This window comes from Dermacentor albipictus, chromosome 4 (genome assembly GCF_038994185.2).
Source record: "Dermacentor albipictus isolate Rhodes 1998 colony chromosome 4, USDA_Dalb.pri_finalv2, whole genome shotgun sequence".
In the NCBI taxonomy this organism is placed as follows: domain Eukaryota; kingdom Metazoa; phylum Arthropoda; class Arachnida; order Ixodida; family Ixodidae; genus Dermacentor; species Dermacentor albipictus.
Genome location: NC_091824.1, coordinates 92913842 through 92931411, shown reverse-complemented (window position 1 = coordinate 92931411; position 17570 = coordinate 92913842). Strand labels below are relative to the sequence as shown.

Sequence of the window (17570 nt, the reverse complement as noted above, 5' to 3'; positions counted from 1 at the left end):
CCTTGGTAAAGTAAAGGGGAAGGGCTGCCTCCCTGTCGCCAAAGCGAACGCTGACCTGTGCCTGACCTTGGACCTGGGAGAGATGCCCGGAGTAGCTGCACAGCATCACGCCTGAAGCCTCGAGAGACACGCCGGGAAAAGTACGCTTGAAGAGTTTCCCGGCCATTACTGACACACTGGCTCCTGTGTCCAGCTCCATGGAAATGGAGTGCTTGCAGATTTAGACGGTCAGCATGTATGGCGGCACAGATGACGGTACAAGGCCCGTGTGCCACATGTTGAAAATTGGCGGGTCCTTAGCCACGACGTGGAGCCTGGCTATTCAGAGGCAACCGCAAAGAGCGTTTAGCTTGTCTTGTTAATCACCATCAAACCTTCTCAAATCTTATTCATGTTCCCAGCAAGTCTGCCAGAGGCAACTGTCGACTCTTACTAACGCTTTCCCTTCCAAACCACACACTTTATTTCTACCAGATCAGGGCAAGCATTGGAACTGCCACTTACCAAATACTAATTAACATGTCATTTGGGTACATAAGTTTCAAAGGGAACAACAGAGTGTCTTGGACACCCTTCCAACTAACTTGAGACCTCAGTTGTAAGGACCTGCTATTTCCACCACCCCAACTAGCAAAAGCAATATGGGATGCTTTTTTGTTTTATCTCTCACTCACTTATTTTTTGCCTGTTGCTTTTAACAGGCAAAACCTATAAGCCTCCGTAACCCTTTTCCCTTCCCTCTTTCCAAGAACACTCTCACTGCCTGTTAAAGTGGAGATGCAAGACCTTATATCAAGAAATACAGCAACTACTTTTTGGCATTCTATTGGAAACAAGACAGCACATTCATTTTATATGCAGCATTATAGAGCAGTCTACAAATAAACATCCACGCTAGCATAGCCTGGCTATTTTTTCGTATTTAATGCCCACTGCTACACATGTGCAACAATGTGTGACATTCACACCAAATAACATTCCAACGTCTTGTTTGTTTTCTTTTAAAGATTAATTCAATGGTCCGTGTCTGCTTTTCTTTACCAAGTACGGTATTCCAATGTTATCAATAAAGATTGCCTGTCTCTGTGATACAAGGAACACTGAATGAAATGATTTTTTATTTGCATCACTATTTCTGGTACCAGGAAATGCTGGGGCCAAGTATATTGTTTCGAGTTTCCTGTGTACGTTCCTTTTATCATTTTTGTTTTTTCACACTGCCCTGTTATGTGTTCAAGAATGCACCAACTAGCCCAAATAAATGCTTTATTACATTTCCAGTTTAGTCTTTTATTTGATCACATGCCTATATTGTCACCCTGTCCTGCTCTCCCAAATGATTTTTCTGCATTCTTTTTTGTTTTGAATATGTAACATTAACAATTTGTCTTCAGCACGTCAATATGTGATGTGACATCTTATTCAGTTCTTGTCCAAGGTGTTTACGAGTCTTTGAGCAAGTCCACGTTTATCATATTTTTTCATCTTCTTTAGTCTGCATTAATTGACCAATGTACAAATTGTAATTAATTATTAAGAAAATCACATTGCAAATAGGTCTACCAGGCTATTAGCTTGATGTTTTTATGCACAGAAAAATAGAACATCCCAGCCAATTTTTGCAACCAACAGTAAGAATGGACCAAGGCAGCGTCAGCTGTTAAGCAGCGCTCCTCCCCCATAACCCCCACTCTTTACAATTGCCTCCAATCTCTTTTAACCGTCAGCAATTGGCAGCAAACCGCAGCCAATTTCTTAAAACTCGCAAGGTGTCATGGGTTAGAAGAGGAGGAGTTTTGCAGTGTGAGCTGTGCCAACAAGAAAATATAGTTTTAGTATCAGTGCATGAGAAGACGAAGAAGACAGCGGAGCCTGCAAGCATGAAAAATAAAGAAATGAAAGACAGAAGAAACGTACAGGGAAGGTTGACGTGGCCTTAGAACAGGAAAGAGGTGCACTTGAGCACTTGGTTGGAAGAGGTGAACCGGTGGCATCGATACCAAAGACCCGAGTCGGAGAGGGACACCAGTGGCACCACACTGGTTGGGCTTGCTTGTCTACGTCATGCAGCTGCGCACTGTGGTCTCTGGTCGAAGCTCGATCTGATGACAACGGCCCCGTTCTCTGCTATGGGGAAAGCCTTGCCCTCACCGATGTCAATGCTCAACCTAGTCCCATCTCATGCTGTGGGTGCAAGCTCACCCTCACCGACACCAATACTTAACTACCCCTGTCCTATGCTACGGCAGCACCGCAGATGCAAAATTCTGAGAGGCAGTCTCCAATAAGAGTTGGATCATTTACTTAAGAATAAACTCTAGTTGGCGATTTACAAGATGCAGCCTGAAAATAATCCCTCAACTAGCACAAGATTAGGTTAACCGGAAAATTAGTTACAGTACTTACCATTGTCTCAAGTATTGTGCCTACAGTACATGTATAAACGTGTGTTTCTTATCATCTATGTTCACGTTTCCGCCTCATGCGTGAACTGGGACACAAGGGTAAAACTGTCCCGGATGCCACATGCAAACTATACATTTTGCTCTTCGGGTGAAAGCTCCTGCATCAGAGTCATGAAGAACAAGGATGGCTCGTCAAGAGCACACCTCATTTTATGCCAGAGCCATCCGAGAGCCATGACATCATGCAACTCCTCTATAGTAGCGCTCTCACACAACGGCATGGCATGAGACTTGCTCTGCTTCCACAGCTGGGTCTCCGAACCTGACCCTTACTCATTTGCTGGCACAATCTTCAATGCACTGGCTCAGTGTAATCAAACATCATATGCCAATGTTTCCGCATTGCCCTAGTGACATATTGAAACCACCTTGAAAATCGAGAGGTTTACCCAATCACAGTTCAAATTTTCAAGCAACTAGACCTTAGATGTTGAAGAAAGTCTTTCAAAAATATTGAAAACACTCTGGATCTCTACAAAGAGCACTTTCCCAATTTCTCTAGCTTTAGTAATGTGCTCACGACTTTTAGATTTTAACAAGTTGTACAACTTCTACCAGCAGCTGCACGCTATTTTCTAAACTCTAGCAATTTTCCACCTTAATACTTCGTCTAGATTTCTTAAATTATCAGTTTAAGCCCTGCAGACCTTGTCCGACCTTAACTTGTCACACTGACAACGAACAGGGAAAACACCCCCCATGCTGTCAAATTTGAACTGCCATGCAAAGATTCAGGCTTACTCCCTTAGCAGACTTTTCAGGTTAAGGAACAAAGAATTACATGCAGGACAGTCAACTGCCTCACTTTTTTATTTCTTCAGCAAATTTTTAACTTTGTGTTCTCATCTTCGAACTATGTATTCAAGTACTACTTATTGTTTTTTTCTATCAGCTGAAACTTATATCAGACAAGACATGTACCTACTATCTAATAGCTGCCATGGTCAGCTTCATGAAATTCGGTAACATACAGGGTCTGTCCCAAAACTTCCTGGAATGATTTTCGTAGTCGGCAACACCACCTGCTGGGGTGGGGCTTCGGGCAGAGAAGTTATTGGTGGATCTAAGCTTTGAAACCAGACCGGTTTCAGTTCCCTGTGGGCAGCTGCTGAGGCAGGTCACGCTCCGTGCAGAGGTATCTACTGCACCCTCCCCGAGAAAAAATATGGACTAGTTTTTGGAGCAGCGTTATGAAATCAAGTTTTGTGTGAATATAGGTAAAAATGAAGCAGTGACACTCAAAATGCTTTGGAAAGCCTACGGTGATGATGCGATGAAACAAAGCCAAACTTTTATGTGGCACAAGAGGTTCCGGAAAAGTTGGGAGTTTGTCAACGACGACGACCGCTCGGGAAGCCCGTCGACTTCACAAACACTTCACTAGGCGCGAAAAGTGCATCAAGTTTCGAACAAGGACCAGCAATTAATTGTTCTGATAATCACGGAGGAGTGTGGAATGCCCAAGACAATCGTTCATCGCACTTCAACAGAGGATCTTCAAATGAGTAAAGTCTGTGAAAAATGGTGCCAAAAGTCCTGACAAGCGAGATGAAGGAAGAGCGTTTCTTGAAGTGCCAGGAATTTCATGAACGCTACGAAACAAACCCAGAATTTTTGGACAGAGCGATCACAAGGGACGAGACGTGGATTTTTTAGTATATAATCCCGAATCAAAGCGTCAGAGCAGCGAGTGGCACACCACGGAGTCTCCTTGCCCGAAAAAAGCAAGGATGAGCAAACCGCGAATCAAGGCAATGCTCATTGCGTTTTTTGACAGAAAAGGTGTGGTTCACAGTGAATTCGTGCCACAGGGACAAACAGTCAACAAGGAGTTTTACTGTGAAGTGCTCAAATGGCTGCACAACAAGGTTCGACGCATCCGAAAAGAAATTTGCGACAATTGGATCTTGCACCATGACAATGTGTCGAGCCACACCGCGCTCGTTGTCTCAGAGTTCCTGGCCAAAATGGGTGTGGCAACACTGCCCCAGCCACTGTACAGTCCCGATCTGCCACTACCGGACTTCTTTTTGTTCCCAAGGGTCAAAAGAACTCTGAAAGGAACTCTGCATGGGACGCTGGAGATGGCAAAAGCAGTTGCGGTGATGTCACTGAAGGAGGTTCTCGTTGATGGCTTCCAGGGCGCTTTCAAAGATTGGGTGAAGTGTTGGAAATGGTGCATCGAAGCAGGGGGAGAATACTTTGAAAAGTTCTGAAAAGACTGTAAACTGATATTGAATAAATGATCTATAAGAAACAATTCTGGGAAGTTTTAGGACAGAACCTGTACTGCGAAATCAATAGTGTTTTATATAGCTGTCATCTGCTCCAAATGAGATTACAGGCAAATAGATTACTTGCTTGAGATCCCTGTGCTCAGAGTATGAAAAAAAAAATGTAATTTTTTAATATAGACAGCAAACTTTGGCAATTATTTAACTGATGACATCCAGTGCCACTGCCCATATGGTGGCCCTGTTTCCTCCTCAATACAAGCTCTCTCCTCTAACCAGAGGTATGCAATGTATCTACCCTATTTATCCAATGTCCACACACATCATGCAGGAAAGAAATTGACCAAAGGGTGTAAAAGGCAATATTTACATCTTTAATCATATCAGCAATATAAGTTTGCCAAAAAATCATAAATCTTTTTACACATCATGTCAACACTGCCAATGTTGTGTGCCACCACAAATGTGTTACACAACATGATACACTGAAGAAACACACATAGCACCAACATGGAACTCGGTTCAATATGTGGAAAAGAACAGAGAATGCATATAGCTGCTAGTTACCATCTGGTAATGACTACGTAGGTAATATGCGTAGGTTATGAAAATAAATACTGAATTTGTCTTCTTCAGACGCACGGTGTAAGGTATTAAATGAAAAGAATTGTGCAAACGAAAGACATGGAACTGCCTGCTGCAGCACAATGCATGTTTATGACTCTGCCTTGATGTATTTATTAGCGTATCACTATGCAGCAACTTTTTTTTTTTGTCAAATCAAACAGTACAGCATTCAATGCTTAAAATCAGAGATTTGCCTCATATAAAGCTGCTGAATGCATTCTTCTTCGCCATGTTCTACTGTGTAATGGTTTCCTCTTGCATCATAAGGTTTGTTTTAAGATACATCAAAGAAATGCAACAAAATGTGGCAATGAAAAGCATATGCGATTTGATATTGCAAAGCTGTCAATACGAGATAATGATGCATCTAAACAATAAGACAGGGCTGAGTTAGAAAGCAAATACCATGTGCTCTATATTTTAGCTTTTACAGATATTTCTTTAATACCCTAGGGCACATAGTGATATTCAGCATGTTCAGGTGGACGCTACTTGGATGAGAAATTGCAATGCTCATTTACCAGATTAACTAACTACCACTATTTCATTTTTTTTAGTCATTCACATCGAGAGACAATGAAATGGGCACAATGACCCCCTTTAAGCATACAAGCCGACATCAGCGCAAAAATTAGCAACTTTTAGGATTTTCACTTCATTATTCCAATAATGTGCTATATGAATGCTTGCTCACTATATTAAAGTTTACCTGTAATTCAATTTTATTTAGTGAATATCTTAATTAGTTGCCTGGACATTGCAATTGATCATGTGGGTAATTTCCGATTCTTCCAGAAATCTACCTGAAAAGGCAGAACAGCACTTTCTGTTAAGGAGATATTTTAAAAATCAGTTTGAATAATAATAATAGTAGTAGTAATAATAATAGTAATTAAGAAAAACATTTGGTAAAGGCCGTCTGCAAGTCGAGGGGCCAATGAGGTATGGGCTTAGTCACAGTGTTTTCCCTTGCACTAGGGAAGTTAAGTCCGCCTATGTGCAGTGTGCGAGCTGCCAGACACAAGCAATGTTTAAATTTATCATGTAACAGTCAATAAATAACAACAGTAAACACCAACTTAAACTACAAGAGTGCCTTTTTTTTATTTCTAATCGCAGGTCCCCTAAACATTCAAAATATTTTGAAATGAGGGGCAGCGGATTTTCTTGTGGACAAAATCACGATTCAGGATTGGATAGCATAGGTGAACTAGCCTTGATCCCAGGTAGCACGATGACAAGCTGTAAGTGTGAATTGTTAACACTGTTGCAAGGGTAAGGCAACCAATTAATCTCATTGCAATGTGGACAATAGTGAGATGATACTGAGCAGTACAATAGAAAGACCTCAGGAATAGCCAAGGTTTCAAGAATTGACAGCACAAATTTATAAGACCTGCTCCATACGTTTGGTCAATTTTGTTGTTAGTGAACGTTTACTTCTCTAACGAAACAGCAATAATGGTATGCCAAATGATACAACAGTGTCAATATAGCAGTTCTTTTTTTTCAGCAACTTGTCTACTAGTCAAAAATATGGTGCAGAGTTGTAAGACAGAACAGTCTGCCTATCATTAGAGGCCTATGTAAGAAAGTGATTTTCAGGTACTTATGATGACAGTTTAATGAGTATGTTGGAATGATGCCAAAGGGCTCCAACATAAAACAAGATGAAGTGCATTGTTCACTGGCAAGGCTTGATGAGCCTCCCAAGCATGTAATAACATTAATGCTGATAGTATAGCAGAGAAGTGGATGAATTCACTGCACTTCAGCTCACATTCAAGTGACAGTTCAGTATATGCACAACTTCATACACTTAGCCGCTTACATATGCAAACACAGCCAAAAATGAAGCCCATGATCTTGCACTTAGCAGCAGAATGCCTTGGACAAGCCATCTGCATCAAGTTCAAGCTAAATCTGCTGTACCTCAAAAAGCTTTTTGGCACGATCAAAGCCTGACTACATTGTAGCACACTAAACAAAGCAAGATGGCAAACAATGCAGATGATGAGACAAGAAAGGCAAACAGGAAGCGTATGCTCTCTTGTCCTGTCGTCCGCACCATTAGCCATGGTGCATGAAAGCAAGCTAGTCCAAGGTGGCATCCTCGTGACAGAGCAGATTTGACAGTTCAAACATTGGGTTGTAACTTGTCGAGCGTTCACCCTCTTTAATAAACAGTGTCTCGTGCTACCCGGGATCAGATGTGCAAAGCAGCCATCGTGAGCCCAGCAGCTGGCTTCCATGATGGAAGTGAGAGAACTCGCACATGCGACAGACTAAGCTGTAAATGCGGCATTGATGCAATAGCGTCTGCGCACAGCTGCAATTCAGAATCAAAAAAGGCACTCAAATTGAGCTAACTGCAATTCTGCACGGGATCCAATTCTGAAACCTTTAACAACTTCTGTTGCGAAATGGCAAACTATTCACCATTGTCCAATATACTGCTCCCTTGAGAAAAGGTGATATTCTGTCTGAAAAGGGTGCGATAGTCAATTAAGCATCAATAATAATTAAAAAAAAAGTAACAGCACTGAAGATCCATTCTGAGGTAGGGACTTATTCAGCTTGAAAATAGTACATAAAAACAAGGTGAACAAGGGGGAAAAACAGTCATGAGTGTCCCTTCACAAGAAGAAGGGAATGCAAAATAAATATAACAACTCAACAGGCCATACAAATTAAGGCACATATGCGTTCTTGCTGAAACATTTTTCCTCACATAGTACCATGCTTTGCAACCACAATTTTTAAACCTTCATTTTGTCATTTCTCATTTTCTCTTCACTATATATTTTCCAGCTTTCATAGTCATAACTCATAAATGTGCACACTACAGGACTGTCCTTCAGACCAAACTTGTCACACTGTCCCCCTGATGTCTCTGTTCTTGAACTGCCTACTCGAGGCTGTTGGTAAGACGGCAAGCTCAAGGTTACAACAGCACCTTGTTCGGCATCACATGGCCTTTTCACATTCACTTTTCTTCCATTAGGATTCCTGCTTACTCATCATCAACTAGCTATTCATTGAATTGCTTCTGAAATTCCCTTACTAACAGACTGATTTCATCACACTCATGGAGCACATGTATGCAATTTCTGCAGCTGTCGTGAAACTGGTAGTCTTTCCACTGCCACACCTGGGTACAAGGCAACTATGAGTTGCGTGACCTGTACTAGCTGCACTGTGGATTTTTCTGGACGTTTTTGTTGCTGCCCTTGCCGAGTCTGCAACACCTACAGATGCTGCTTTCTTTTGTCAGCTTGATCAAATGATTGATTTATGGGATTATAATGCCCCAAAGCAGCACATGGGCTGTGAGAGATGTCTTAACAAAGGTCTCTAGATTAAATTTTTACCATCCAGGGCTCTTTAAAACCAACCTAAACCTAAACCCCCGGAGTGCTTTTGCGCATTATATCGTCGTAGATGTGGCTGTCACGTATGGCAGCCAAATCGGCAACCTTTTGCTCAGCAGACCAGCATATCCACCAAGTTACCACAGTAGTAGGCTTTTGTCAGGTTTGAATTAATGCACGAAAGAAGGCACCAGGGAACCCGTCATTTGGCAAATTATGTGCTTTTTACAGCCACATTTGTCATTCAGTTCAATAGCCACTATGAGAACTAGCAAACCTTCTTACAGTGGCGGCACGGTGAAGCTTGCAGTGAAATCAGTCTATCATTTTGCCACGGTTCTGGCAAACTAGAGAAACCAGGCCATGCACACACAAAGAAGCCCCTCCACATCTACAATTGGGTACTTCCATATTCCAACAGATGTGAAAGTCCAGTCTGTTCAGGACAGTGTCTTCCTGAGGTGCACACATACATCACACCACTAGAGAAAGAGGCCTGTGGTGGCATCCCAGACAGGAGACACCACACCCGCAACTGTCTTGTCCCGTGCATCTCGGCAACACATTTCGAGCATTTTACAGAGGTTACAGGATGCCCGCGCTGGGCGCTGGAGCATATTTTCCAGACAGATACAGCAGCTGCTTAGCCGGTACAAGAGAAACAAGACACAAGCAGTGCCCCCCACCACACAACAGACACGACATCTGACAGCCTAACCAAAGTCCACACGGGTTATTCTGAAACACGACAGTCTAAAGGACACCGAGTAAATGTAGATACATGCTAAGTCATGCACAAGGAATGGCTTCTCCCACACCAGGGCTGACTAATGAAAGTGTGCAGGTGCATGTAAGTGCCGCAGATGCCAAACACATCTGATCAAAACTAAGCGTGAATTGATGATGACGACAATAGATTTTCCTTGCCCAGTTAGCTAGGGGAAACTGTGGGTGATGTAGCCTGAGACCCGACAACAATGCCGTAACAAACAGTATCCGAGGGCAGAATAAAACAGGATGGTAGGAACTTAAGCTACACTTGGTGCACAGCTGGACAGTGGTCACACTACACCAAAGTGCCAAGTTTGTTACTGGACATGTTACCATCTATCCTAGCCCATTTGCTATGTTCATTTGCCCTTGCAGGTGAATTCGAGCCGGCCATCGTCTTTTTTTTTTTTTTTCTTGTCTCAGCCCCAAGTGGGAAACATGTAATAAAGATCCCTATTTGTGGCCCCTTCAAGAGATGGCAGGCTTTTGATTGCACCTATGAGACTGTGTAAGTGTACGGCACATTTTTTGTACACATAACATGACTAATATGTGGCACATTGGTTAACAAGGGTATAATAATAGCTAGTGTCGTACCACAACACAACTACCTCGCTGAGCACTAGGTGTTTTCTTGTAGCACTGTAGATAACACTGCATGTTTCGTGAGCTCAATGTCTGCAACAGTCAAACAAGAGCGACACAAAGCAGGGAGAGAGAGAGAGAGAAAAAAGAATGTAATGAACACATGCAGTTATATACAGCGCATATTTGTTGCTCCTGCAGTACTCACTACTGCTCTGCCAGCCTGCTGTGGGAGTAGCCTTTCAATATCTCTCAAAAAATGCACTTCTTCCCAAACTTCTCACAGAGATGAATGTGCATGTATGCATTAAAATACACATGCAGCAAGGATATATGCAACTCCAGGGTTAAATCTCAAGAGACTGTCATCTGGGCAGCCAGCGCTGCTGCGTGCGGCGCCGCACGACGAAACAAGCCAGAGTCTCCCAACCTGTACAAGACTTCCTCCTTCTTCTTATCTGCTTAGAGGAACTGACGCCAACTTATTCACAAGGACTAAGAAACACAAGGACATAACTAGATCCTGGGAAATAAGTGCTTGGAGTAGAGAAGTGAGCTCACTAAAATGGCTCAGTAAGCGGATACAACATTCACATATTTTTTAAAAGCAAATCTCAAAAGAATGCAACACCATGGTCCACCTCTGTGTTATGTGTGTACCACCAGAGACATGTCAAAGAAAGGAAAAACTGAAAAGAAAGGAAAAAAAAAAGGGTGACAAAACAAACAATCCTTATAACATTACACAAGTGAAATGGCATTGGCCACAGGGCTTGATGATTTGTTTTTCTCTACCGTGCACTCTCTCTCTCGCTCTCATTCTACATCTTCTGTTTTTACATATTTCCCTGAGAAACAGCCCCTGCTAAGCCATCTGTTGAACAATGAATAAAAGTGACAAAAAAAAAAGAAAACACAAAAAACATGATGTAATGTACACATACACACAGGTATAAAACAAATTGAGGTAGATAACATTGAAAAAATAGCTGGCTCAAAAAATGCATGTTTTCAGTAGACACACGCACAAACAATACATGCGCGAAAAAAAAAGGAAGAAAAAAAAAGAGAGAGATTAAACAGATACCTCTATGAAATGTGTCCACTCTGCGGGAAATGCCAACAGATGAGTACAATGGAAACTATTAACATGTGCAGAGTGGACCTGTCCACTTAAGAGATAAAAGTAAGCATTAAATAAATGTCCAGCCCTCAAGAAGAAAAAGATTTTTAAAAAATACTCCGTGAATCTCTGGTCAAACAAAAAGGCAGTATGCAACTGTGGTTGACGAAAAAAAAAAAAAAGAGAGAACGGAACCTGAATGTAACAGCACTACGACTTGCATCCTTAAGTACCCTGCTACAGTTTTTTTTTTTACTTTTCTTTCTTTTTTTTTTTCCCCAGCCTCGCCATGGGCTCTCTGCATGCAAATGCAAGGCCCGATTTTTTAGGGCCAAGCTCTGACATTGCCGTCTTCAAATGGTTGGGCTTGAAACACAGCCCTGTATACGGTGTTGAGGCAGCATGCTTTATATATATATATATATATATATATGTAGAGCCTCCCTTCAAGTTCCTTTTTTTTTCTTGACACTGGATCTTACAGAAGACTGTTAACACTGTAAGGCACAGGAAACAAGTGGACAACAATGAGTCTGATTGTGGAAAATCAGTGTGCACTCAAGACTAACCGTTCTCCTGTCCTGTGGCTCATCTCAATTTTATATACCTCACGCCTGTTTGTCTTGTCATCTGTGACTGCCTTTTATCGCCTTCGTTTGTACGATTCACAAGCCACTCCGACGCTGCCATGTCTTGCATGTGAGTAACAAATCGTTTGTTCCATTTTCACCCTGGCAAAAGATACAAGGCTTTTGCCCAACCCATGGCAAGCTTCAACAGTTTTATTTCCTGCCGCAAGCTGCTCGGCAGCGCACGACATGCTCTTGCGAAGCTCCACGCGTCAAAAGCACCTGAGTTTTTAAGTTAGTACTTTAATGTAAAATATATCTTCTTTATTATTATTTCTCTGCTGGAATGGACAATCTGTGAAAAAATGCAAAAATGAATAGCGAGAACGAAAACAGCATCCTTTCCTTTCTTTTTTTTCCTGCACTCAGAGTCATCCCCGAAATGAAACCTAAACAAGTGCTTGCAGGCATGGCTGACGACAGAACGTCAAGTGAGGAAAAATAACAATAATAATAATGATTAAAAAATCTGCCTTGTCGCCCCCCCCCCCCTTCCCCTTAAAGGGCCCCTTACCAGGTCTGGCCATTTTGAGCTGACAAATGCAGTGCATACAATGCACACTGACAATTGCGTCTGCTAAGAATTACATTGCTATGCACCGCAGAAAGAGCTAAAATTTGAAACTCAACGCCGTTTGCACTTCCCCTTGAGTTGCCGCGCTCCAAGACGGGGGGAATGACGTATATCAGCAAGTGTGCTTACGTACATGTATATACTGTGGGGTAACTCATAATGACACGACACTTCGAAAATTATTTCAAGGCAAAATTTGTTATTTGTGTAATCTGTTGCCTCCATAGACAAATTAAGGTTTAGAGAAATAATAAAAGACACAAACTGAATGTTCACATGTCTTTGTTTTACTTCCTATCGCTGCAAGAGAGCTGTACTAACGTTTTGTCTGCTTATTCCCACATCGTGCCATTGCGTGCACTGAGAACATTTTCTAAAGAGCTCCTGCATGTGATCATGCTCTGTGATCCGCTTGCATCTGTTTAGTTAAACCGCTAGTCAGGTGTTCTTGTGCACAGTGTGCAAAATCGTGCTTCCATGACGTATGAGTCACACGATCCTCCAGCTGCGGTACGGGAGTACGCAAGGAAGGAATTTCAGGTGCGAAGGCTAGACAGGGCAAGTGGAGAGAGTGTTGTGTTGTCCGTGACGTTCGCCTTCTGAAATCATTGGTTCGCGGCACTGAAATATGTCCACCTCAGCTATTAATGAACCAATTAAAAAAATTCTTGCTGGTAGCATGCTCCCAGGAGGGCATGTATCAACTTCTAATATATAATCAAAATTTGGTATGTGGCCTGGTGAGGGGTCCTTTAAGCAGATCCTTTTCTCTTTTGCTCTTCCAAACCTTCGTCATTGTTTGCTGTCTGCAAGCAGCAGTTAACACACAGAAACACTGGCTAACACGCCTTTGAAGAATGGGGAAGGGAACACATTTTTTTTTCACCTTTCCAAATGATTACACACGTACGTGTCTCTTTTGCTATGTGAGAAGCAATGCAGTTGGCACCTTACATGTGTGATGACGAGGACAACTGTACATCAGCGGCTTACGAGTGACACCATGAATATGAGATGCGGGCGTGCATGACATGATGGTGGGAGCTGTCTTGAGCATTGTGAAAAGGTACACATTGTAATTATATACACTGTTGTTGCATGCCTATGACCCTTTTTTTTTTCTTCTTTGTTTTGCTTACATGAGTTGAAGCAAAAAAAAAAAAGGAATTGAAAGCTTTTCGTCGCTGTGAACACAAGCATGCCTCTATGGTGACAATGTGAAGCCTCATTAGAGCATTTTCCTCTTTACTGTTTCAAAATCCAAAGTGCTTTTTAAACATTTATTAAGATTTCTTCCCAAACTTTATAAGAGTAAAATTCAACAGCAAAGCTAACTGTCTCGAAGCAGTTGGCCTGTATTGCCTTGAAATTTTCTGAACTGCTGTGCAGACTTTTACAAATGTACACCGACTCTGTTTTCAGTTTTAAATCAAAGCACAAGTGATAAAATATTGTGGAAGGCACCAGACTAATCTCATCTACCTGGTGTTCCTCTATGGTGCATGCTGTAGTTTCAGCACTCTAAGAAGATCTTCAAAATTGTACCCCGTTCTAGAGTGCTGCCACAGCAATTTGAAAGCATCTACTGCTGAGCAGCCGTGGTGCACTATCAATGCTAAACCCCACTGCATGCCCTAAGGAGACCTCACATTTAAAATTTCTTCAAAATACATGCCCATGCGAAATATATACTATCTTTCTTTTTGAACATAACGTGCTACGGTTATGGAACGAAACAGGAAGTACCACAGGCTGCCAGTTGGCTGCGATGTGTGTAGCAAATGACGGGGAGCCATGTCTTTGGCGTACTGGGGCAATGCAGTACTTTGTACCTTAGGAGGGACTCCGTTCGTACGAGTCCCTTTGCGAGGGGTGGAGAGGTGAGAGAGGGGGGGCAGCTCTTTGTACCGCTGAACACGTGCTTTTGTGAATGTGTGCACACATAATTTTTTTTTTTTTGCACTTTGGGTTGTCTGTGTGAATGTGTGTGTGCCAAGAGGAGTGTCGTTTCCCTCAGATCTCTCTCTCTCTTAAGACTTAAATGCTTTGCAAAAAGCAGGACAAAAAAAGGAGGAAAGCCTACAAGCAGATGGTTGCTTTTCTTGTGCTCAAAAAGCCATCTCTCTAGTGAGATTCTGAGCTTCTTGTTCTCGCATCTAATGGCGTGCAGCTGGCTATAGATCGTGGGTGAGAATTCAAGGAATGGAACTAAAAAAGGGAAAGGAAAATGGCAACTGTGCAAGTCTTGCATGAGCTGGGGCCGTGTTGCTGATCGATCACATTCGGAGATAACTTTTCATGGGTCTTGACTGGCTGAGCCAACAGAAGTGCATGCAACAAAATAGTTTTTTCTTTTTTCTTTTTCTCAATCTGCACAGCACTTAAGTGCATTGACAGGATGCCTGTCGCTCAAGCATGACATCACGCTAGATGTTACATCAATGTACGAGTAAATGCCATTGAAGAGTGAACGTGCCACCAGAAGTGGTCAATCGACACGGTCTCATTTAAGTGCTTCTGGTTCAGAGCTATCACTTTGATTGCATGTCAACTGGTTCTATTCATGGAAGTAGATGTTACCAAGAGCAACATTGAAGGTATTAACGTTCCCTGCAAGCATTATTTCTTCACCGTGTCACTGGAGTGCTTTTAGCCAACACTGGTAGGTACCTAGGTACCTGTTGCTACACCACGGTGACAAGTTACATGAAAGTACATCGCCAAAAAGTGATCGATAGAGACAGCAGCCCTAGGACTGTACGCGAAGTCCCAATTTTCGCTTGCAATGTATTATGGTGCACGACTGGAGGGGCAGTCCGCTGGTGTCGTTACAAAACATGAAAGTGGTGTTAGTGCCCTGAGAGGTGTTAGCCCGTACGTTTCTGTGTCAGGCACGAATTTGGCAATGACGCGCTTTTGTCTGCAGAATATTTTTCAACCAACTCCCCTGTCACTAAAGTGCCAATTCAGCAATGAAGAGCAAGAGAGCTGAAAGAAAACAGCACCATCAGCATTCTGCCTGCCATTCATATGGACACACTGGAAATGGCATGAAGCCTTTGTATAAATATATATGTGTGTAAAAAATGGAAACAGTAAACAAAAAATACCCGTTTCTTTTGTTGCTTTGTGTGTCCAGAGGTTTCTGTTTTCTTTCTCATAGCACTGTTTCCTATTTCTGGTCGACACTGGTGCTTTTTTTTTTCTTCTTTTCTTTCTTTTTTTTTCCCCCACTGGGCGTGTGTGTAATGATTCTGAACTGAGTAACCTGAGCGCAGAATATATCGAAAGATGAGATTCCCCGTGTCCCCCTGTGCAACTTCTCCCAGTATCGAACATAATGCTGCTTTACTGCGACTTCCTTCTCACAACGCCACCAGTGGCGTGGAAGCTTTTTCAAGTTTGTCAACGAGTCAGAATTTCCACTGCGGTCACCAGGCAAGCTGCAACCAGGTAAGCTGTTGACAATGAAGATGCTATAAGGCATTTCTTTTCATGATTTCTAACAAATACACATTTTTTTCTTTTCACAAAATAGTGGAAGAAACACACAAACAGAAAGCTTCAGTTCTTTTTCCCCACGGAGCACTTCACTCAACACATTTGTGCTCTAGCATGGAAAAGGAGGCAACTGAAAGCTGGGTTAAATTTTGTTTCAATTATACCTTGTGACCTTGTGGACAAGTATAGACATCACTAAGAACAGACAAATAAGTTACTCATGCCAATAGCAAGATATATTTAACTAAGTTGCCATCAGCATCATCACTGCCAATACTCCTTTTGGTCACCTTTGTACTGCCATTGGTAATATATGCTCGCAACGAGCAATACTATAGTGCCTCGCCATGATGTGTCAAACAGCAAAGGTGCTTTGACTCAAGCCGCTGCAAGGGTGTTTGCTAGTCACTGGGCATCATGAAAGTCAAGCCAACGACCTAGCTACAGACCAAGGTTCCTTGCACACAATGTTGTGCTACCATACGCCATGTGGTTCTTGGACAACAGCCAAGTTGGGCATACACTCCTGACTAGCATCTGCTGGCCAATGGGCCCACACATCACGGCTGTTTGATAAAGTGACGGAAATAAAAGATTATTATTATTTTTTTTTACAATGTACACTCACAAGGCACAGAGCTGCTTCTTAAACACACAAGCTCCAATGTCATTTTGATGCCTATCTGCTGTTCTTTCATTTTTTTTTTTTTCCATAGTTGTCGGCTCACTCCGATTTCAGTGACTTTTCGAGACACATATGGCCCGCACACAACACTGTCAGCAAGGAACCTGCACAGGGGCGCTGAGCTTTGTACATCTCTTTTTGTTTTTTTCCCATAGGTACCCATAGGTACCCGTAGCTACCCATAGTACCCCACAAGTTCTACTAGGTAGGTCCCACAAGGTTTTTGGTCTCCTCCAAGCCATGCAATATTACACAGGCTGTCTGTTCTGAAGGTTCACTGCGCAAGAGACGTAATGAGGCACCCCGGTCGTCGGCTGTGCTGGCTGTCACGTCGGGCACGCCGTCCTCAGCGGCTGTCAAGTCACCAGTGGCTTTCCATGTTTCACTTGTGGCGGAGTCATCTGCAAGGAGCGGCGTAGGTGCCGGCACGGCATCTGGGTCCCACGCGCCCCCGTCTTCTTGTACGGAGCAGTCGTGAGCATTGTATCGATGCTGGCTGCGAGGCAGTGGAAGCCGAGACTCCGGGTCTTTGCTGGTCCTCTGCTTTTGCTGCTGAGGTAGGAGTAGGGTGCATGTAGCACAAAGTTAGAGGACGTGCTATCAGCCCGTTTCAGCCCTGCCAACCTTTATATTGTTTCTACAGTTGAAGACAAAAAAAGAACATTGTTATAACAAAGTTGCACAAAACACAAAAATACCTGAATTATAAGCATAAACACTAGACCCTTGTTATAATGACGCCGCTTTACTCCAATTATTTCTTTACACAAGCAACTTAGCAACTGTCAGGACGCCGGCACTAGTCTAAAAAAAAGATATAAAGAGAGAGAGAGAGAAAAAATAAAAGGTGTGGCCTGCAGCATGTGGACGCTTGCACGCTCGTTTCTGTGGAAACGATGCGAGTGCAACCACGCAACTCTGCTCTACCAACAGCGTGATGTGGATAAGCCTCAGTCCTCCTCACCTTCCCTCGCTCGCTCGCTCTGGTGGCAAGACAAACGAATG

The 17570-nt window shown here is 42.7% G+C and overlaps 1 protein-coding gene across 7 annotated transcripts in view; it reads right to left on the bottom strand.

The window, feature by feature from the left end:
- Nucleotides 1-5052: 5052 nt before the first annotated feature.
- LOC135897579 (protogenin-like) overlaps nt 5053-17570 on the bottom strand; it is a 358787-nt gene continuing 346269 nt past the window's right edge. For 6 of the 7 annotated variants that reach the window (XM_070537250.1, XM_070537244.1, XM_070537245.1 and 3 more), the window contains one exon: nt 5053-17117. In XM_070537250.1, coding sequence (XP_070393351.1) covers nt 16767-17117 — 351 coding nt within the window. In that variant the 3' untranslated portion in view covers nt 5053-16766. The remainder of the gene's footprint in view (nt 17118-17570) is intronic. The other variant, XM_070537246.1, reaches the window with a different exon arrangement.